We start from the raw sequence: 23,756 nt of genomic DNA on the forward strand, positions 1-23,756 counted from the left end.
AATAAGCAACTATTGTGCAAGTTTGGGGCACCATAACACGTATATATTCTGCATGTACATCCTTTACTGGCATGTACATCTTTTACTAGAAAAGGCATACATAAGCAATTTTTAGAACCGTAGCACTTATCACGCAGCGCTGACCATGCAACGCTTGCACGGAACGGGGAGTTTCTAACGCTTTGCTAAGACGCGATGGTGGTGGCACCAACCCGTTGCCTTGCGTTCTAAACCTTATCACCTCTGCGACGGGCACACACACCCGTCTCGGAGTCACGCGCTTTTTTTTTTAAGAACGCTGCCAGGTGGCACTCATGTCTCACATGTGACTTGACTTGATCCACTCGATCGCCTCCGCTGCACACTCCAGGCACTCTAACGCAGTGCCTCCAGAATATCATCCACCGATTTTTTTACGGAGAACATAAAATAAATTGTTCACTCTCTCCACACGCAAGACTATAGTCTTTCGACCACATTTGCAGATTACATGCAAATACGGGGCCAAGTTTTTCTGGTGCTGAACGTCTATAAATTCATCAGCTGCTTAGGTAGAGGTACCCAAGGTGGAGCATTTCCCTTTGCGGAAGCAAGTGACCAACTTCTTATACAATTGGACAAAAAATGCTCCTTGACGATCAACTAAACTAGACTATCGAAAGTACGGGGTCTCCGAGAGATCAATCCACCTATCAAAATGTCCTTTAATTCTAGCTACAAACTGTGTAGCTGTCTCTCCGTTCTATGGTTTTGACGCTCGGAAACGCTCACGATACTCTTCTGCCATGAGACGAAAATGCCGCAGAGGAGCTATCTTTACATGAGTATAATCTAGGCAGTAGTCAGAAGACAGTCTTCCATACACTTTCAGAGCTTCTCCTGTGAGGCACATGCTCATGGCGATTGCCCATTGTAATTTGTCCCAGCCTCGGCTTGTCCTCACGCATTCGAACCTCTTGAGGTACGCGTCAAAGTCGTCTCGGGCAATCTCAAACTGCAGGAGAAATTTTCGAAGATTTATGGAAGGGTAGCGCACTGCTTGTACTTCAGGTCATTCTCCCGGTGGCGTTCGGTACGCTGGTGCTGCATCTAGCTCGGCAAGCCTTATGCGTAGCGGAAGGCTGCGTTCCTCTGCTTTGGCTAGAGCTTGCTCCGAGGCCACACGTTTGCCGGTATTTTTTCTCGCTCAACAGCCATCAGGTCGTGTTCTTTCGCCGCTTCATGCCGAGCCGCTCTATCATCTCGCTGACGATTTTCCTGCAGTCTCCTCCACCCTCTCAACTCTGCCTCTGACAAGCTCACTCGCTCCCCAGTTCCCTTAATTTCTGCATTTCCATAGCATCTACAATGTGTCTGTGCCACAGAGAACAAGGTCGTCCTGTCCCCTGGATGCCAAAATGTCACGGTGTATTAGCTTCACCGTACGAGGTTCAAGAAATAAGGACAAAGCGGGCGTTTTAAGTAGCACCCACACATCCAAACATTTAATCTATAGAAGATCAACTCTGCTGAGAGTCAAACGGTGAGTCGTGAACGGTTGTCGTCGGGACCCCTCGTGACGACTCACGTACAGGTGAACTCTGGGGCGGCCCGTGGACTTCTTGATAATTCAGAGCCACAAACTCTGAGGCACTAGGCGTCGGCAGGAACAGGGATTTGTTCTTCGCATCGCTGCCTCTTCCACCGAACGCTACGGTAATTGCTCGAATCTAACGCGCACCTTTTTTTCCAGTTAAGCGAGTTCTTAAGTCGCATGCACGTTAGAATCGAGTACAAACAAAAAAATTGCGGTCAATCTATTGCCACCGGCAAATCCAAAATGGCCGCCCCCTACGTGCGTCGGCATGGCGCGTCGGCCATTTCTGCCTACGTGTTTCCCATGTGCGGCACTTCGTACGTGTGCTGAGGAGCTCGTCATCTAGTACTGCATTAGCATCGACGGCGTGGAAGGGCCAACTCTAAAAACTCGAGCGCGCCACGATGCCGCTTTTAAAAGAAAAGTCATCGCGTGTGCAGAAACGGACGAAAATCGGGCCGCATCGCGGTCGCTCGGAGTTCCCGAAACGTGCATGCGGGACCGGCGGAAACAAAAGCAGAAGATTGTCGACAGCAAAGCTTCACGCAAAGGCTTCAGTGGACCGCAGCAGGGTCGGTTTCGGCAAATAAAGAGCTGCTCGGCGAGTATGTGCTTGAGCAGCGAGCGGCACAGCGGCCCGTGACAGAACTGCTCCAAGTGCGGGCTATGCAATTAGTCTTGGAAAAAGGTCTAATGCGGAGCCAGTTTAAAGCGAGCAGGTGCTGGCTAACAAACTTTATGAAGAGGAAAGGCTTTTCCCTCCGAAGGGGAACATGCATATGCGAAAAGTTTTGTGGTGGAGTACGATGAAAAGCTTCACAGTTTTCAGAGGTTCGTTCTAAACTTGCGGCGCAACAACGGCTACCTGCTTGGGCAAATCGGGAATGCCGATCAGACGCCTCTTTACTTCGACATGCCCGGCACCACAACTGTCAAGAAGAATGGGGCGAAGCAAGTTCGCGTGCTGACATCGGTTCACGGTAAAACTGCAGGGACGGCAATGCTCTGTTACACGTCAGATGAGCACAAGCTTCGCCCGTACCTCATATTTAAATCGAAGACGCTCCCGAAAGGGGTCGTTTTTTTGAGTGGTGTGATCGTGCGGGCCAGCGAGAAAAATGGGTGCGCGTTGAAATCGATGTCCTCTGTTTTTTTGTTGTTTTTTTTTTTCGTGGTGGAAATCGGGTGCGCGTTACAATCGAGGGCGCGGTAGAATCGAGTAAATACGGTACTTGCACCATGCGCTGCCCTTCCACTCCTGCCTTTTTATTCTCGGTGCTCCTGCCACGAGAGTTTTCCGCGTCTTTCATGTTTTTCTTTTCTTTTTGTAGTCTGTGTCACAGTGACTCAACAGCATTGTCGTCTATGTCGCTATCACTTCGCCGAAGTCTTTACACTCAAAACATGATACATCTACTGTGTCACAGTCTTTGCAAATCAGCAGATTGAATGCATCATCGACGATGTTTTTTAATATGTGCGCTACCTTCTCAAACTCCCCCATGCCATCGTACGCTTTGCGGCAAAGGGCGAACACATCCTGTATGTAAGACAGCTACGACTCCAATGACGTTTGAGTGCGAGATTCAAGCTCCTTTTTGGTCACTGCCTCCATGCCAGTAGATTTGCCAAACAGTGCATGCATCTTTTTTTTTTTGCACGCTTTCCAGCTGCCAATTAACGCTTCGTGATTCTCAAACCACACTTTGGCTGTTCTCTTCAGATAGAATGATATGTTCACCAACATGAGTGTTTCGTCCCAACGATAATTCTTGCTTGTTTTGTTTGCTCATACACCGGCAACCATTCTTGAATGTCGACATTGTAGGTCCCGCAGAACACGCCAGGGTTTTTGAGCTGGGGCAGAGCAACTATCGTCGTTGCCATTGCAGCTGTGGAAGCGGGACTCTGTTGTGCCATCATTGAATAAACTAAGCTTCGGCCGCTGTGTAGCTTCGTTATACTGTCTTCGTACCCAGCACCTCCACCAGAATGTCCTGGGTTGCGAGTAAGCAAAAGAAATGTATTTACATATTGTACACAGAGTACACAGAGTCCTTCAGCCAAGATGGCAGACTGGCAACAACAACATGAGTCCTTTCCATCAAAGTCGTCAAAGTCGTCCTTAGCCCTAACTCCGCCAACAGCGAGACTGCAGGCAGGACCGACGAGCTAGCGCACTTGTGGCGATGTGCTTCTTCGCAAGCAACGAAGCGGTAAGGGACGGCACGATCAGATTACTACGAGTGGGCGCGTGGTCTACGAGCGCGGCGTGTCATCGGAGTTGGCTTTAGCCCTAGCTCTACTGACAGCGAGACTGCGGGCAGAAACGACGCGCTAGCGCACTCTTGGCGACCGTGCTTCTTCGCAAGGAATGAAGCACATCACTCACTACCTCCTCTGAACCACGTTTGGGCATTTTACGCATCGACAACAGACCACACAGTGAAGCTCGTCACACCCCCCCCCCCCCCCTCAAAGCCAAGGATTGCTCGGAACAGCGGCTAGCAGTTTCGCGCATCGTCACTCGAAAATGCGATGCCAAGCGCAGTGTGCGCCGTGTTTGTGTCATCGTAGTTACACATTTTGGGCATCGTCACCGAACGCCGCCGGCAAGTGCATTACGCGCCGGCTGCACTGTCCACGCGGCCACGCACTCCACCGTCATATGGAGTGCTGTCAATAAGCTTTTGTGATGCGATTTAGACGTGCTTGGAGCCGTGCTTGATATCGCCACGAAGTGTATGAATGTTCGAAGGCAATGAAAGCCCCATAGATTAGAGTTTCCACGACCGGCTGTATGATGATGCGCTTTACTGCTAGAGTGGCAAAAGAGCATGTGTCAATCAGGGGCACAAATTTTTATATGCCCGTTTCGCTTCATTAATTATACTGCTAAAACTTCCTGTGCCACAAGTCTTCTGCCTATAACTTTGTTATTTGGAAAGAAGGCATCGGGCGTCATGGTGTGATACAGTTTTCTGATGCAACAAACCTTTTTCCAAATAAAGCAATGCTCAGTGATTATTTGTAATCAAGTACTCAATTACACTAATTACAACTTCAGCACAAAAAATATGTGTAATCATTTCAGTATATGGTCTTATTCAATTACGACCTTTCTGTTATGCCTATCACACCACTCCTTCATACAGAGAACTTGGTTTGAAATCCATGCTTGTTCTTTGTAAATCATGAAAAGGAGGTTATGGGAAAAAAAAAACAACCAAGGAACACTGGTCAGAGACCAGATGCCCGAGAAGTCAAATATCACAAGACAAACCTGAGATCACAATTTTTAGGTGTCAGACGTAAAGAAAAGTTGAAACTTTAAACGCAGTTTTCTCAATACTGCTTTTTTTTTTTTTAACAATATGCTCATCTCCTCCATGAAGTTCAATGAAGAAATAATTTGTCTCTCATAAAGTGTTTGTGGTATCGCCTCAAAATTTTTATGGAAGGATTGTGAAGTCATTTTTAGTGCCTGGGCCAATTTTCATCAATATCCAACGAGAAACAAGAAAGTTCATCGAAAAAAAGCCTGTCGACGCTTTTTCTCACAAGTGTGTTTTGGACATTATGCATTGCTCGTGAAAAGTGTAGCACGGGAATGCCTGGACAAATTTTGATGCAGTTTTTTTTTTTTCGGAATTCCGAAACATTTCTTGAGGGTTTGACAATCTTATAATTCTTGTTTATGGCTGCCTGGACAAATTTTGATGCAGTTTTTTTTTTCGGAATCCCAAAACATTTTTTGAGGGTTTGACAATCTTATAATTCTTGTTTATGGCTCAGTTTTTTGTTGTTGTTTTTTTCTAGAAGATGGCTTGTACGTGACACTGTTTCTGACAATGTGTGTAGGCAGCCGTGATCTCTATAAAAAAAAAGAGAAGTGATAAAAATATTCTGCGGTTCTCATACCGAATAGTCTTCTTCTGAGTAAAGATCAGCACCATTTGCAGCTTTTTGGTATGTTTTGTTACAGCGCTAGGCTTTCCACGAACATACCACATAAGCCAAACCACGTAGCATGATGCAACTTGGGAACTACCGGTACTCAAAGTATCATGATGAAACTGCATATTTCTTTATTCAAGACACTTATGAGAATGCATGCGAAATTTCATTGCTCTAGGTCAACAAACGAAAAAAGTTTTTTTCATCGCCACCTACCCCTTAATAAACAGTGCTGTGTTGTCAGCACCATGGTGGGATGTGGGCCTGCAATGTTGCAAGACGGTGACGACGAAGCACTAAAGACATCTAAAAACCGAGAAAATCTGGCTTGACGACATAAAGCATGGCAAACTAATAATCACACGAATATAGTGAACATAAAAGAGAAGGGAAAAAACATGGCTTCATCAGAGAAATTGTATGAAGACCGATTTCTGTTCACTGGTTATTCTACAACAATTAATATTTTTTTGGTCCAAGTAGGCATAGATGAGCCAGCTCAAAAAGTGGCATCTGAATTTGAAACAAGAAAGTACAGTCAACTTCTCTTAAATGAAACTCGAAGGGGATCCATACAACTGTTCCATTTATAAGCATACAACTGTTCCATTTATCAGAAGTTTCATTTAAGCAAAGTACACTTATTTAGTAAACCCTTTTTTAGTAAACCAAGACCTTTATTCCAATTGCACAAACCTCACCTTACTCATGAGGATGAGTAGGAGAAAAAAAAAAAGGGAGTGAAGAGTGCTTTGTTTGGCAAGATTTAGTTGTTTTTTCACAAGGTATGCACCTATGTCTGACAAACTAGCTAGAATTCTGGACAAGTCTCATTCTCAAAGTAGCGCTGCAAAAGTTCAGCAGCCTCTCTAGCTGATCGGTCTGGTGGCACCACTGAACTGGCAGTACTGTCATCACATTCAACACTGGAAGATTGATCCTCATCTTGCACTTCGGCAATCATTTACTTGACAGTCTCTTCAACATTTTCATCCATTGATTCGTAGTCCTGCAGAGTGAAAGGGGCAGAGGGTACGACCTGACTGAATACTGTCTTAATGTCGGCATTAGCAGGGCTTTCTTCTTCATCAGCTACTGCTTTCTTGCACTTGAAAGCCAGCATGGTGAAAGCATCTATGTATTGTTGTTGCCTTCACTTGCTCCCAGGCACAAGCCAAAATGTGGATGGCTGCCAATAAATCTAACCTGTATCATTTCTCGCTGCCTGCTCTCAGCAGCATATGATGGAGTAATTTTCTGTGGCAATGAACTTTAATGTTCTGAATAATCCCTTGATCTGTTGGCTGGATCAATGCCATTGAATTGGCTGGCAAGAACTCCAGAGTGATGGCTTGGAGTACTTGAACCTGACCGTGGGCTGAGCAATTGTCCACGATGAAGACAACCTTTTTGCCTTGCCTCGTAAATCTAGCGTCTTCCTCCCGAAGCCAGTTTTCCAATATGGCCATGGTCATCCACGCTTTTCCGTTCCCATGTTACATAACGGGAAGGTGTCGAACCAACATCACCTAGACTATTCACAAGGCCCATTCATACCCCTCTCTCCAGACGGCATACGTCACGCTAGTTGTCCGATGTTATGACCGGCACAGCAAGGAGGTGGCTTGCAAGGGACGCTCATCGGCGTAACGGTCAAACGCTGTCCGCGTCCGGCAGGAACGCGGGAGGCGTCTGTGTGCGCCGCAGGAAATGCACATCAGCGTCGCTGGGACACACAGTCGGTGTCTAGCGCGTGCACGGACGGCTATAAAAGGAGCGTGTCGGGAGTGCGCTGTGCTCTCTCTCTGGACTTCGCTGGCCCGCTCGTCTCGAGTGCGCTCAGGGCCCTTGTGATGAAAAGGCGCGTCTGAACGCTCACGTTGCAATGTACTTCTCTTGCAAATATGTAAATTAAACGCATCTTCTACTTGTTCGTGAGACGCGTCGCAAAAGTCGTCCTTCGCCGGATCCTGGGTGGCAGCCTCAACGTCTCCCCGGACATATCACCGACTGTCCAGTGGCCGAGGACGTGTCGCTCAGGTTGTGGTGTTGGTCACCCCGCGCACTTTTTTACCCCGAACGGCGGACAAGCCACGACAGGTTTGCCTTTCATCGCTACCTGCTTCGCTGGTTAGACTGCGTTAGGCTTGGTACTGCATTGCACTGCTCCGAGTCTTCGTCCGTTCCCACGTGTCCTATTTTATTGGTGTTGTATTTGTGAGTATGTGATTACACATCGATCAGTGCGTAATGGGACGTTGTCGTGTTCCCGGGTGCCGCGGCAATTATGACAGTGCTCCCAAAGTGCGTGTTTTCGCATTCCCCAAGGATGAAGCTCGGAAGAAGCCTTGGATAAAAGCCATTCCGCGAAAGGATTTCACACGAAGCATACACTCCAAGGTGAGAAACTGCTGAAGTTGGTTGTCTTACCGGCTCTATCGCATTACTGGCGTTCTGGCTCTGTTACTGTTGAACCGAGCGACTATCGTGAGTGGTGATGATAGTCTTGTCGCGCTTCAGGTAGGGCAGTGCGGTAAAATAGAAAAGAAATACTCAGGCTCGTGTCAAAGTTCCCATTAGCCCGTTTCGTATGAAAGTAATGAAGTCACTGTTATGCTTGGCGCAGGTCTGTGAACTCCACTTCCTCGAGGCTGACTTCATCACAAAGCTGTCACATTTCAACGCAGCGTTGGGACAAACATTGACAGTCGACAGCGAGAGGGTGCGCCTAGTGTGAGATGCTATACCCTCGGTGTTTCCGAACTAACCGTCCTACCTGAGCACGAATCGCAATCGCCGAGAATCTCCCGTCTCGAAACGAGCTCGAATGGAAGACGAGGTCTTGAGCAAAGCGATTAAGAACTCTATAAGCGCAAAAAAAAGCGAAGAGGAGAGAAATGCTGTGTCCTCTTTCGAACACTTAAGAGGCAAGCTTTCTGCTGTATGCAGTAATGATTTCTGGACCATCAAGGCAAACGATCGTTGGTGATGTTTCTCCGCATCGAAGATAATCCTTCACCACACGTGAGGTTTTCCGTCACTGTGCTTGCTGATCTCTCACTTGCAGTCTCAGCAGGTATGATAGAGCTGGTTTCATTACCTTGCGGAGGCGCAGTTCCAGACGCAGTGCGCGACATCATGACGTTACCGCACTGCTCCAGCAGCTGGAAAACCACATGACTGAGACGCCTGAAGTTGCAAGTTCGTCGAAAACAGCGTCAGTGTTGCAGCATATCGGCTCCTTATTGAATGAACTGTCCAAAGACAGTGACACGACCGAAGAACACAGTGCTTCGTTTCGTTTGCTAAATGAGCAAATAGCTCTCGCACTCGCTGCCCCCATTCGTCGCTACAGTGCTGAAACATTAGTGTTTTCTAGCATTCTGCACTCCATATCTCCGCATGCCTATAACTTTGCCAGATCAGCGTCGAAATTGACTTTACCCCATCCTTCAACCCTGCGCCGCGTTTGTTCCAAGTATGGAGGCGATCCACTGAAGGAGCAAAACGAAGCGAACTTCCTCTCCTACATTCGAGAAAGAGTGAAGTGCATGCAGCCGAACGAAAAGACCGTGACGCTAATGGTTGATGAAATTCATATCAAGCCATACTTCGATTATAGAGGGGGCAGCATAGTTGGATCTGCAGCCAATTCTCAAGAGACAGCCACAACCGCTCATGTTTTCATGCTTCAGTCGCTCTTGTCATCAAACAAAGATGTGCTTCACATTTTTCCTGTTGCTAAAATGACCGCCGAAATTCTACATGAGTTCTGCAAGAAAGTAATTTTAGAAGTGGAATCTATGGGCCTCAGCGTCATTGCTGTAATTACCGACAGCAATTCCCACAACCGGAAAATGACGTTTTTCTCAGAGAAACAGGAAGTGCGCATTGTATATCCTCATCCAGCCGACAACAATCGGCCTCTGTTTTATGTCGTAGACCCTGTGCACATACTGAAATACATCAGGAACAACTGGATGAATAAAAAAAAACGAAGGAATATGCTTTTAGTTTCCTGAAGTGAACCTGTCAGGAATATTGCCCGACGGGCTGCCCAGAATGAAACCAGCATCATTTGAAGTCGTACGGCAGCTGTATGCACTGGAGCAGACATCGCTTCTCAAGCTTGGCTACAAGCTGAATTCCAAGGCAATCAATCCAACACCTATGGAGAGACAAAATGTAAAGTTGGTGTTAAATGTCATTAATCCGTTTGTATCAAACGCACTTGAGACGCGTGGCGATGCCCTTAAAACAACATGTGCCAGTTCAACAGCTCTCTTCATAAACATCATATCGACGTGGTGGAAAATCGTCAACGTGAAGACCCCTTCGAAAGGTCGCCGACTGAACGACACCCTTCAAAATCCAGTGAATTCTACGGTGGATCAACAGCTGGTTTTCTTTAGTGGCATGGTAGACTGGCTAGATGCTTGGAGCAGCGTCAACATGAGCCGTGGCTGCTTGACAAGGGAAACACATTCTGCGTTGAGACTCACTTGCTAGTCCCTTGTTGAGCTGTCGCGGTACTGTTTAGAAGAACTGAAGTTCAAGTATGTCTTGCTGGGAAAATTTCAAACTGACACTCTTGAAGATCGCTTCGGTCGCTACCGTCAGCTTGCTGGTGCACAATATCATGTTTCCCTGAGGCAGCTTCTGGAGTCTGAAAAGAAAATTCGTCTGCAAAAGCTGCTGATGCTTCAGCAGCCAGACATCAGCAGCAAAAGTGACACAGAAGTATCGCAACATAACTTCTCTGTTCACATCTCAAATGATGAAATTTCCAACCCAAAGCATGACATGGAGGTCGTTGCTTATATCGCTGGATATTGTGCTCATTCAGCTCTGAAGAAGCTGTCATGCTCATTTTACAGCAGCGTGCTCGTCCTGGAGAACAGGAACATAGATGTGGAAGGTAACACAATGATTGACAACTTGTCAAGAGGAAGCTTAAAGTTTCCGCAGCCATGTACTGTGCACATGGTGCTGGTGACAACGCTTGTTGTCGAAAAGCTCACCAAGGGAGAAAATGCAAAAGCGTTCCTCGCGTCGAACAACCAATGGCATTGTAAGCTCCATTACCACATCACTGCTAGGAGGTGTTGAGCTAGAGACTTGTGAAAATGGCCATACCTCTGAGACTATCGTGCGGCATGTAGTGCGTGTTGCAACAAATGTCGCTCTGAACAACTTTTGTAGACTTCGAAATGACACCATCCAAAGCACCGCACAAAAAAAAAGGCAGCTGACAGAAAAATCAAAACATTGAACAAGAAATGAGGTAGGATGGTTTTAGCTTTTCGTCCTAATAAAACCACTTCTACAAATGCATTTCTGACTATTACAGATTGATCACTAAAGTGTAAAGGCAGGCGTAAACAATTGCAGACCGCCCAGGAACAAAAAAAGAACAAAAAAAAGAAACACCGGCTTTCAATAAGTGCCCACAGCAGATATAACGAGAACGAGCGCCGACGACGGCCGGGGTGCAGGTGGGCAACTAGCGTGACGTCACGCTCTCCCTGGAGGGGCCTTGTCAATATTCTAGGTGGTGTTGGTCGAACGCCATTGAAACAACGTGGGTGCCTTGATTTTCCTATTACCGACGGCTTCAATTTCTCATCTCCTGCCATGTTTGCACCCACCAGCACAATGATGCGATTTTTACTGCCTTTTCCTTCACTACAGGCTTCGCCTTTGAAGGTGAGCGTCTTTGATGGAAGCGCCTTATAAAAAAGACCCATCTCGTTGACGATGAAGACGTCTCGTGGATCAAAGCTCACCGAAATTTCCTTAAACTGCCCCTGTTGCCAGTTGGTGCAAATGTCCCTGTTGACTGCACCACTCTCACCCGAGATTGCTTTGAAGACTAGGCCATGGCGTGTTTTGAAGCGGCTGAGCCATGGCGATCTCTCGAGCTTTCTGCTCAAGAATTGCCTCGCTTATGGGCAAATTAGAAGTCCGTGCACGCTTGAACGACAGAAAAAGAACTTTTCTAGATGTTTATAAGGCGTCGTTCGCATTCGTTTAGATGTAAAGGTACCGTCCTTAACAGTGCCTTCAATCTTTTTCTGTTTTTCCAGATCCGTGACAGCGTCGATTTTGGGATGTATTTTTTTGCCACCTCCATCTTGGGCAGGCCGCTTCGATCGAGCTCTTGAAGAATTTGTAGCTTTTTATCAAGCGGGTGTGTATGGTGCGGCCACTTCCTTTCGATCAGACTGAATTAACACAGTGATCCACCGCAACTTGCCGACTTTGCTCCTACAGCCACAAGCGAGAATGGATACTGGATTGGCTTGTCTCGATCTCGAGGTGTTGCCATGGTTGTGAGACTACCTGTGGCATGAGGGAGTCTATGCTGTGTTTAGAGTTTGTGCCGTTTAACCGTAGGTGACCAATAAGCACTGTTTCGATTAACCGATGAATTTTACTGTGCAACACATAGAAATCCAGCAATATGAGCCCGTTTAGTTCCGTTAATGAGGCATTTTTGTTTAAGCGAGTTTCGTTTATTGGCAGTCCAATGTACTTTTTTTGCATGATGAGGAACTGAGTCGCTAGCTCATAGGCCCACGCTATCAGTGTTGTTTTGAGAAGCGTCCTGCTCTTAGCGTGGAGGGACCTGAAACTGTTGAACTTTAAGCGCTGCCTTTTGCATGCGTCCCTGTTGATTCATCATTGCCATGCTGTGAAGTCGCTGTCTCTAAGCACAATAAATTTGCCGAACTTTACGCGGTCGTGTCAGGCATTTCAGATGCAATTGAACTTTTGGCCCCCGTCGCTTCAGAGAAGTCAGCAGTAGAGCCAGCCATTTTCACAGAGCTTTTCTTGTTTTCTTGTTTTTTGCTGCACCGTCAGGCACTTTCGGTATTTCTCAAACTTGTCCGCCACCTATTATGTCGCTCTGGTTTACGCGGAGCCTTGAAATGCGACACATGCTCCATACAATTCTGATACACCAACTTGCTATTCGAGACGAAACATCACTCGCCCTTTTCAAAGCGCAGCCAAAGACAAGGCCGCTGATGCATATATGTCGCGTCGAGGTATACGTGCACTGAATTACAAAGCGCGAATCAGCTAAACAAATAAAATACACAGGCAGGGTTCACAATCACAGGGCAACGTGTTACTAAATCACGAAATCCCATGCCCACAAACCTTTGAGAAAGATGTTCTTTGGCATGCAAATAGCTGCCGTCCCATTCAGTAGCGCCATCTCAACTCGCGTGACGGGGACTCGCTCGCTAAATTCCATGCCGACCGGTTGTGCCCTCGCGATCTCCGACGTCAGCGTAGCTCTGGCCTGGGCTGGCCCTACGTCAGCTCCTGACACCGACCTTCGACAACAGTGCAGCTCTGACCTACCAAACTTGCCCTACGCCATCTCCCGACGCCGACAAGAGCTCTCGCAAGTGGCGCCCTGTCCTCGGACTCCTGTGACCGTGTTTCCATCTTTCCTATCTCTCCTATCCCCTCGATTTGTCCTCACTCACTGGCCTAGCGCATCATTTTATCTCTCTATACCCTTAATCCTATTCTTTTATTCTTTCCTCACCCCCATTCCTTGTGAGCTACTGTTGAGGTGTCGCTCTCTGAAGCTGACAGTTACGGGGCTCACTTTTCTCTTCCTTTCTCTCTAAGAACCACTTGGTAGTCGCATGATGGAAACTACTCGTAGCTGAAGGTCATCGGCGTACGCAATCTGCCCCCACCCTCCCCTTGTGCGGAGCAGCGAGTGTCAGCACCTAACATATTCTTACACCATGATCATGGCCTGTATCATACAGCTAAGAACACAAGCCCTGGTGGTGCCTTAGTGTGTTGAACACAAGCCCTGGTGTGTTGAAGTCACCAAGCTGTCCAAATGGAAGGGTGCTATTACCAGCTCCAGACTCAAAGAGTTATGGGCAGTCCAACGGGCCCCCGATGCAACAGACTTGGAATTTTTGTTCTGACGTGGCAGCGGCCTGCATCCATCCATCCAGTAATGGACAGGTGGCAAGATCAGACCAATTTCTGTAGCACCAACCCATTCAGGGTGATAGTTTTTGTAAAGGCCACATGTAACATACCAACAGACTGCATATACCACAGCTCACCTAAACAGCTTTGCCATTGAAACAGGCAAAGGACAATCATTTATTTATTCTTGCAGGCAACAACTTTTTGTCAACTCCATCACAACTGACTGTGTAATATTTATGTGTCACATGCAACGGTGATGCCGCACCATTTGAAATGACTTTTTAAAATTCTCTTATGCATTATATCTATAATAAAATATTTACTTAAACAAATGAGATTAATATAACGCTTACATGTCTGTGTAGAGGACTCCTTCAATTGACGGGGCTGAAGGCCTCCTAGAAAAATACAGACAAAATGAAAAAATTACACCAAGTCTATTCATTCAAATATATCTAGCATATTTCACTGTGCACAGGACTTTTCTCAACATTTTCCCTGTTGCGTGTTAAGTGCTCAAACAGTCATGCACTTCTGCAAGACCAGTAGGTCTATGTTTCACTCGAGAGTAAAATAAACTGAGATAAAGGGAAATTGTAGAAAGATATACAATCTTGTTATAAGAACGAAGCGGCTGTGGTCTCTATTGCCAGCTACTTGCTGTTTTAAGTGGTGTGGCGACCATGGAGATGGCCTCAATTCATTTCTTGTGCCCACCAAAATGGTACAATTAATACTGAAGGGGCATGAGATCACCTATTATTATTATTATTATTATTATTATTATTATTATTATTATTATTATTATTATTACAACTTCATTGCAGAGAAACGAGTTTTATGTAACTGTCTTTGGCATGTGTCCGGAAAGCAAAATTTGTTACTGTTGACACTTGACACACAAAATTTTCAGAGAATATTCAGCTTTGTATACTGATTTCAAACACGTAATTGCATTTTTTTTACACCAGTCCAAGAAAAAAGTTACAATAATTCTTATTTTATGAATTCGGGATGCGACTTGCTTAAAAAGTATTGCATTCGAATAGCTCACGTTCAGCAGGCATGTTCCTGAATGTTCAAACAGTGCAAATATGAAATTTACTGCTTGTCTCTGAATTTGAGCCAAAGTTATTAAGTCTTCTTTTCGCAGTCTCTTAGCTGTGAATTTTTGTTGCTGATTTCTAGAAGATTTCATAATGTTCCGTCCTAAAATACTTTATCATCATTTTTTTCCCACTTGCTGATCCTATAGCATTCAAGGAAGAAAAAAAGACAATGAATGAGTATTGGCGACAAAGTGTTCATTCCAGAATTTAAACCTTGTAAAAATCTTTATTTGAGAAAAACGCATATAACTCAAACTTGCGAAAATAAATATGCCGCCACAAAACTTATAATTAGGATCTTCAGAAAGTCCCAGGAGAGTAATCTGAACCAAGCTCATGCTCGTGCTTCTTCATTGTGGCTGCCTAGAATGCCACTGAAGAACTTTCACTTCGCGCTAGATGCACGGCGGTAGTAATCTTTTTGCCAGTCCGCTGGCTGCTTTGGCTTGTTGGCTCTTACTGCAGTTCACGCAAAATAAGTGAACTAGACTCCTTGTTTCCCAGATAGAAATGCATACAAGCTAGCATCTACCACGGCAGTCTCAACAGCACATTCTTGTCGTTTTGTGACAGGCTCCATATAACAGAGTGCAATGCCTCATTTTTTTGCATTCTGTGTTTTTTCTCTCGCACATCTTCGCATGAGCTTCTTGTCAGACAAACTCTCATACACAAGGTCCAGCGCATGGCTGACAGCCTCTGGCGAGTTGTACTTGCTTTTTGGCATGGGCCCATTTTTTTCCATGGCTGCATTGTGCATGCACCATGACTCGGGGCCCTGTGGACAATAGCTGTGGTTAGGCTGCTCGCTAGTGGACGTCACATGGTAATATATAGCCCACACAGCCTTGTGCATCTTGTCCACATTCCAAGAATGGGATTTGAGAGCACAGTCATAGTAACTTGTCAATCTTGTTATAAGGTCACCCGTGAGATAACCCTTGCCACTCATGCGCTCGCCGGCGTCTCTTTTGTGCTTCTGCACAAAATTTCCAACTGTAGTCCCCATTTTCTTCTGCACACGGTTCGCACAATCTTGTTTCTGAACATTAATGAAGCCATACACTTTGGCTTCGTTGACAGCAAGCACTCTATTACCGGCTGTCACCACCACAAAGCAAGGTTAGACTATGAAGCGAAAGTGAGTGCTGAAATAAAATTGTTGCTGCCTCTACGTCCATTTGGCCAGCTTTGCATGAGGTGTTTTTCTGACATGAATACTTAGATTTCCGCTCGGCATACTCTGGGCTGTCGGGTTTTGGGCCACGTTCGCAGCAGAGGGAAAAATTAGACAGCACTACATAGTCAAGCACATATCTTGAAAAAACTTCTGCTACAGAGGCCACTCCAATGTGTGAGGTGTGTCCTCTTGTGTGCCAGCTTTCATAAAAAGAGTGCAATATTTTCAGGGTTGCCGAAATTAAGGTCCTTGTAGACACTCATCACTGTTGCGGCACAACTAGTCATATGAGTCGGCACAAGCTCTCGTTGCTACTGGCTGGAGCTTTGTTTTTAGGAACTGCTGGTAATCTTCATGCGTAGACCTACCAGCAGTACCAACTGCGGGGAAGTGGGTTCTAACAGAGATCGTATGAAGACCTACCAGCATGAAGTATGAAGACCTTCGTGTGAAACGGCCATAGCGGTAAAGATGTCGTTCAGTGTCATCAACTCAATTCCTGTGCTCTGCACAGCAGGTGCCAGGCGAACGTTGATCTCAAACAGGTTGCAGTTATTGTTACAGCCAACACGTCGTGAACTCAATTTTGAACCAACTTCCCCGCAGTTTCTCACGAACTCCATTTTGAACGAACTTCCTGGCAGTTTCTGCAGCGAAGCTATAGCTTCACGGCGACACCGTACTCACTTGAGTCACATTCAATAGTCAGCTGTCCCCGGCACACTCGACAAGAAGAACATTTCTGAAATAAGCTGTTTACCAAGTCCAGGTCAACAGTTGTTTACCTCGTGCCGACGAACTTTCGATGCCGCGCTCACTCAGAGAACACTCAATTCGCGATCAGCTGCCGAGACCGAAGAAAGTTTTGCTGCTTTCTGTTGTGCACAACACTTAATGATATTCAGGTTAGGTTAGGTTAATTTGGTTTTTATTGCGCAAAAGCAGCTAAAGCTATGCTGCGCCAGACACAAGACTTTCAGGAATGGACACAGAAAAGATGATATTTTAAAGCTTATTTACCAGGTTACATTCTTTCAGAAAGTGGCATAGATGTGTTCAGGCGACGACCTTATTCTTAAAACATATGATAAGGTTAGTATTGCTCTTCGATCACATAGAGGGGGCTCATTGCATTCTACGTATTGACTTTGCACAGGTGATGTTCTGTAAGCACCACTTGACAGACGGAGACCGAGGTTGTGTATAGAGTAAAGACGGCGGATGTTACGTCGCCTCTGAATAAAATAAACCCTTCTTTTGGACATAATTGAGTAGTGGAGGTGCTGGGTACAAAACATACGTACCACAGAGCCACAGCTGTTTGAAATTAACCGGAGCCGTCGTCTTGCTGGTCTGCCATTGACAACAGTCGTCATGGCCTAGTGCAAGGGTCAAGAATCAACCGCCTCAACTATGCACAGGTCTACGCCGACTAGGCCTTACTACACGGCGGCATTAGCTTCTTTGCAACAATCAGTATGTATGAAAGACATCAACAAAACTAAAACTCCGTGGCCACGTCATGACTCATTTGCGTCCAAGCAGAATTTCGGCCAACGCATTCAGCTCGGCCCTGCCACTCAAAGGCGGGCAGCCCCAATTCAGCAAGCTGATCGCCGACCCTTCACAACTGAGCGGTCTGCGCATTGGTTCGGCGAGTGTGCTTTACTAGTCTGCTACAACTGTGGCTTTTAAGTCCACACTACCAGGTATTGCAACTACCGGCAGCTACCGAGGTACGACCAATTGCCGAGATATAACCGGTCTAACATTACACGAGCACAGGCATTCCCAGGAAGTGCATCGAACGAGACCCCAGGACCCCTACGAAACCAATCTCTGGCTTCTGACCGCAGTGTGACACCACCTCCTACCCCGCGCATCAACGGATCACCGTCTCCTCGGCGCACCCACTTCTGGCCTTCTCCGGAAAACTAGTCCGAGTGGCCGTTGAAGGTGATCTCTCTGGACAGTCTTCGATTCCAACAGAAATATCCTCTTTAGCTTCCATGTTTAAAAATAAGGTTTATGTGCTTATCGATGGTGTACCAACAATAGCCTTAGTGGACACAGGTGCTATCGGGTCAGTGATGAGTCTCGTGTTCACCTGCCTCCTTGAACAAAAAGTCATGTTTCGTTAAGACCGTGCTGATACGTTTTGTGGAATGAGTGGGAATGTGTTACAACCTGTTGGTGCGTGCACTATGACTGTTACTTTGGCGTATTAGAAATTTGTTGCAGAGTCTGCTGTTTTCCCTTGTATTACGCATGAAGTCATTCTGGACTGGATTTTCTGAAGATATGTGGTGTCACTGTCGATTCCCACGCAGAACAAATTACAGTAGACTTGTATGTCCCAGTTGCATTCATGAAGATTCCGCACTGTCAGGAAAGTGTCCTTTGCTTCTTCGTAGACACAACTGTGCCGCCATTGTCAGCAAATGTGTCCCTGTTGCCTGTTCCCCTGCAAGTGAGGAAACGTTTGACGCAACCATGGAGCCCATTCATCTCAGTTGCATAAATGAAACGTAGTGTTTAACGTCCTAAAACCACCATATGATTATGAAAGACGCTGTAGTAGAGGACTACGGAAATTTCGGCTACCTGGGGTTCTTTAACATGCGCCCAAATCTAAGCACACGGGCCTTTAACAATTTCACCTCCATCGAAAATGCAGTCACCGCAGCTGGGATTCGATCTCACGACCTGTGGGTCAGCAGCCGAGTACCTTAGCCACTATACCACCGCGGCAGGGCTCTCAGTTGCACAAAGCAGACTGTTTCAATTATCTACTGCATGCTATCCAATGCGCAAGTGCGTACTGGTTTATGGGTGATCAACTGCTCTGATGAACCGACAGTGCTGCCGGAGGGTCTGAAACTTCCAGAGATTGATGAACATCAGGTATTCTCCTTTGGCATCCTTTCAGAGAGCAGTTGATTTCCCAGATTAGACCCATTGCCATAATCTGCACGCCAGGGACACCATTATGGCTATGATCGATAAGCCACTGAGCACCAACGAGCGTAATGAACTGGGGAGTATTCTGCGCAAACACGCCGGTCTCTTCGATTTCGCACAGCTACACACTCCACCGTCATTCCCTGCTTCTCGTATGAAGCACCGCATCGACAAGACATCGCTGACAGAAACTATAACGTGTATTGCCTTCGGAACATGCAGTGATCAATGAATAGGTTTGTGAGACGCTCAAGAAAGATGTAATTCAAGAATCATGTAAATCGTGGGTCGCTCCAGTAAGTCTAGTGAGGAAGAAGGATGGGAAATGGCGATATTACGTTGACTACCGTCATTTTGACGCCATCACCAAAAAAAAAAAAAAAAAAAGACATATACTTAGTCCCGCGAATTGACACTATTGACTGTCTTTCATCGAGCTCTTACTTTTTGATACCGGCAGATTACAATGCACTAAGAAAACAAGTAGAAAACGGCATTTGCCACACCAGATGGACTTTTTGAATTTAATGCGATGCCATTCGGGTTATGCAACATGCCTGCAACTTTTGAGCGCTTCATGGACAACATTCTACGTGGATTGAAGTGGCAAGTGGGTATGTGTTACTAAGACCATTTAATTTTCAAGTGCACCTTTTGTGAGGATAACACATGCTTCGGTCTCGTGTTTGACTGCCTAAGCAAAGCAGGCTTGGTGCTCAACTCAAAGAAATATCGTTTTGAGAGCGCCAAAGACTCGTCCTTGGATGATTTGTGGACAAAAAAGGCATACGACTGGATCCCGTGAAGACTGCCGCAGTGGAGTCGTTCAAGGAACCTCACTTGATGTAAGAACTGCACAGCTTTTTGGAGCTTTGTTCACACTTCCTTCGATTCATTCCCAGTTTTACAATATTGCGTACCTGCTCACGTGCCTGCTTCAGAAAGGGCCGCAGTTTGACTGGATCCCTGAATGTGAGTCTGCTTTATCCGAGTTGAAGTTTCTTTTGACGTCTCATCCAAATCTTCCACACCTCAATCCTCTGGCTACCAAGGAACTTCACACAGACGCTAGCAGTATTGATGTAGGTGCTGTCCTGATTGAACACTTGGATAACAAAGAACAGGTCGTAGCGTATGCAAGTCCCTCGCTAAGCAAGTCCGAGCGTAACTACACCATCACAGGGCAAATGCCTCGCAGTGCAGCACTTCCAGTCCTACCTCTACGGATGCTTCTTTACCATTGTGACAGACCATCATTCTCTATGCTGGTTGGTCAATCTGCGTGACCCATCTAGTCGGCTTGTGCGTTGGGCACTTCGTCTACAAGAATACGACTTCATGGTTTCCCATAAAAGCGGTCGATGTCACGCTGACGCAGATTGTCTTCCGCGACCACCATTTCCAACAACGGAATGTGAAACGGACAACTTCGACAACTACATCGTATCACTGAACCAACTGTTTCCCGATACCAAGACCTTTAGGAATAAGATAAGTTTTGCAATAATTTTGCTGTCTGCTTTGCTGAAATATATACAGCTTTAATTATTATGAGACTCAAGCACTTGTGGAAAGTAGTTGGTAAAAACCAGTTATTGTTCACTTTGCATAAATTCCTTCGTTTTTTTTTATATTATTGCGATAGCAATTATATGGACACTTTGGGCTGGATTTTTCCGCCGGCGTTGGCGTTGCCGTCACTCACCATATATGTACAAGTATCTATATATATGAAGATGCAAGAAAGAAAAAAATCCAAAAAAAGACAAGGCGCGCGGAATCGAACTTGGGTCCTCTGCATCACGAGTGCGAGGCGCTAATCACTGAGCCACAGAGGAGCACGTCCTTCAACATTCAAACAACACTATCTATATCTACCACTTACCACTACTGATGGGCATCTTGTGGGAAATTATCGTGTCTTCAGCATTGCTAGCAAGATGGCGCAATGAGCGCACATCGCCACATCGCGCGGTGGCGCACGCTCTCATCTTTTTTGCGTACTTCGCCACGCTTAGAGAAGGGGAGCAATGATGCCCCCTCGTGCGCCCTTATTTCGCAGTGGGGAGAATCGTATGCCTTGGCTGGCCTTGGGCTTTACCTAAAAGGATTTTGTTGTAATTACCGGGTGCACCAAGGTCACTACAATCATTCCGAATCTCAGTTTTCGAAAAGCGCACACTCTGCAGACACAGCGAAGTAACAACTGAGATGCCTGTTTGCGTGCATCTGTACCTGTGAGTAGGTTTTTTGCGTAATTTGCGCGGGAGAAAAGTGGGGCACAATTTGATCTGCATTCTATTCTGTGCGTGACCTTTCAAATTGTTGCTATCACGTTCATTGCTTTGCCTTTGCGGCAAAGCTGCGACGATCTTCTTGGAAAGCACCACCTTTTTAGTGCGACAATTTTTCACAGGAACATGACGTTCTTGCGATGACTGGTTAGCGAACGGCCAGCAACGCGCTGTTTGGTTCTCCGCAAAAAATATTCTCGTAATATAATATTATAAGATGAACACTGAACAACTGAAATGTCACTCCCGATTCACATTGTTTGCGTATGTGCATTTCTAGATGCATTGACGATGTGGGCGAGCCAAACCCGATTTAGCAGCAGAATGTGTGCTACTTATACAGCAAGAGGAATGTGCAGAAGCTTCAGACTCGCCTTATCCATACCTCTCACTGTAAATATATTAGAAAATGTTTTTCACTACAAGCACCGTCTGTGTAGCCTTTTCTAGTACCCGGATGAGTTAGCATCATGCCTAGTGTATCCGCATTATTATAGGGCATGAAATATAGCGATATACAAGTGTCTCCTCGCCAGATAAGTCACACTTGTCTAGTACTAAGAAATTCGGCAGCTACGAGAAATGCCCCTAAAATAGGAGAAACTGCCATCACTCACGTTCTCGCAAGCGCATCTTTGTGTCCATGCCTGGCAAGAGAGTAAACGTTGGAGACAGTCCAGCAGACACTGCAAGAAAGACCACTTGTTAGAAATAGTGCTTTTCTGAAGAGCCCACGAGGACTTTCGTACAAGTAATTAACACAGTGAGTTACGAAAATACACTTCATGTAACCAAATGTGCTATTAGTAAATGGTGCAGTATTTCCATCTGCATATACAAATCAAATAAAGCTCTATTTAGGTGTAGAAAAAGGCAATACTCAATGCAGTAGGTAAATAATTAGGGTCAGCGAGTATGTAGCAAAAGGTAAAGTACCAACGCAAGCAGAGTAACGATGCAAGCACGACTGATTAAGGGGGGTGGGGGGTGCTTTCCCTTTTCCGAGTGTAACTATCCACTTCTTTCCCATCGGGTACTTGGAATAGTAGTGAAAGTTAACGACCTTTTTACGGGTGCGTGATCATATAGAGGCACAGAGCAGTACTTCACCATTGCGCAGCACTTGCCGCGGAGACAAGCGGCCGCAGTTTTAAGAATCAAAATGCTATGCTTTTAAAATGAGCGTTAAAAGCAGACACCCAAGGTTATTATGAAAGCATCAATAGCCACCACACACAATATAACCAAGACACCCATGGTTATTATGAAAGCGTCAATAACCACCACACACAATTTAACCAATTGAACTACTACTTTGTTGAGTTTTACCACGACTGTGGTTCCTACACTGCGCCGCGCCTCAAAAGTGCACAAAACCTCGAAGTGACATCATACAAGCCCGATTCGAAGCTCCGCCATAGATCGCACACCAGGCCAATAGTCCTCGCAGTCCTCCTGCACCAAGCTCATAACGTCACTAGCAGAGGCATTTTCCCCAATTTTGCTTATGACAACCCCTTCAAAAGCAGCAAGCCCAATATGTTCTTGCTACCTTGTTTCGGGTGTCACCTGATTGTTATCTACAATGCAAAAAGTTTGGTTTTGCCATGGTCCTTTTTCCAGACACCGCATCGTATCATGCCTGTGACGATGACATTTCGAAAAATGTTTGAACTTTGGATCGGCAGCTGACAGCTGTGTGGCCCATTCTGTTGCACACGGTGCATTTTGCAATAACAGGTTGCATATCACCGAGAAAGCTTTGCTTCTCAGTACCGGGCACTTTCGCATGCTTATGAAAATAGAAGAAGTTTTAAAGACGATAGCCTTTCTTGGGGGCTTTCGACCCAAAAATTTTGGTCTGTCTGTGTCTGTACATTTGTCTGTTTGTCCACTCTTAACGGCACCGGTACTTGAAACAGCCGACTCCATCCACAGCGCCCACCAATGCTGCTCAAGGTTTAGCGTTTATACTTGTGCAATTGTCAATTAATAAGCAACTATTGTGCAAGTTTGGGGCACCATAACACGTATATATTCTGCATGTACATCCTTTACTGGCATGTACATCTTTTACTAGAAAAGGCATACATAAGCAATTTTCAGAACCGTAGCACTTATCACGCAGCGCTGACCATGCAACGCTTGCACGGAACGGGGAGTTTCTAACGCTTTGCTAAGACGCGATGGTGGTGGCACCAACCCGTTGCCTTGCCTTCTAAACCTTATCACCTCTGCGACGGGCGCACACACCCGTCTCGGAGTCACGCGCTTTTTTTTTAAGAACGCTGCCAGGTGGCGCTCATGTCTCACATGTGACTTGACTTGATGCACTCGATCGCCTCCGCTGCACGCTCCAGGCACTCTAACGCAGTGCCTCCAGAATACCATCCACCGATTTTTTTACGGAGAACATAAAATAAATTGTTCACTCTCTCCACACGCAAGACTATAGTCTTTCGACCACATTTGCAGATTACATGCATATACGGGGCCAAGTTTTTCTGGTGCTGAACGTCTATAAATTCATCAGCTGCTTAGGTAGAGGTACCCAAGGTGGAGCATTTCCCTTTGCGGAAGCAAGTGACCAACTTCTTATACAATTGGACAAAAAATGCTCCTTGACGATCAACTAAACTAGACTATCGAAAGTACGGGGTCTCCGAGAGATCAATCCACCTATCAAAATGTCCTTTAATTCTAGC

General features: G+C 46.0%; 1 protein-coding gene across 10 annotated transcripts in view; it reads right to left on the reverse strand.

The window, feature by feature from the left end:
* Positions 1-23,756, reverse strand: part of LOC142790041 (uncharacterized) — a 467,642-nt gene that overhangs the window by 123,333 nt on the left and 320,553 nt on the right. For 9 of the 10 annotated variants that reach the window (XM_075885074.1, XM_075885070.1, XM_075885072.1 and 6 more), the window contains 2 exons: positions 21,669-21,737; positions 13,861-13,905 (listed from right to left, as the gene is read on the reverse strand). In XM_075885074.1, coding sequence (XP_075741189.1) covers positions 13,861-13,905; positions 21,669-21,737 — 114 coding nt within the window. The remainder of the gene's footprint in view (positions 1-13,860; positions 13,906-21,668; positions 21,738-23,756) is intronic. The other variant, XM_075885069.1, reaches the window with a different exon arrangement.

Source organism: Rhipicephalus microplus, unplaced genomic scaffold (genome assembly GCF_043290135.1).
Source record: "Rhipicephalus microplus isolate Deutch F79 unplaced genomic scaffold, USDA_Rmic scaffold_66, whole genome shotgun sequence".
Taxonomy (NCBI): Eukaryota; Metazoa; Arthropoda; class Arachnida; order Ixodida; family Ixodidae; genus Rhipicephalus; species Rhipicephalus microplus.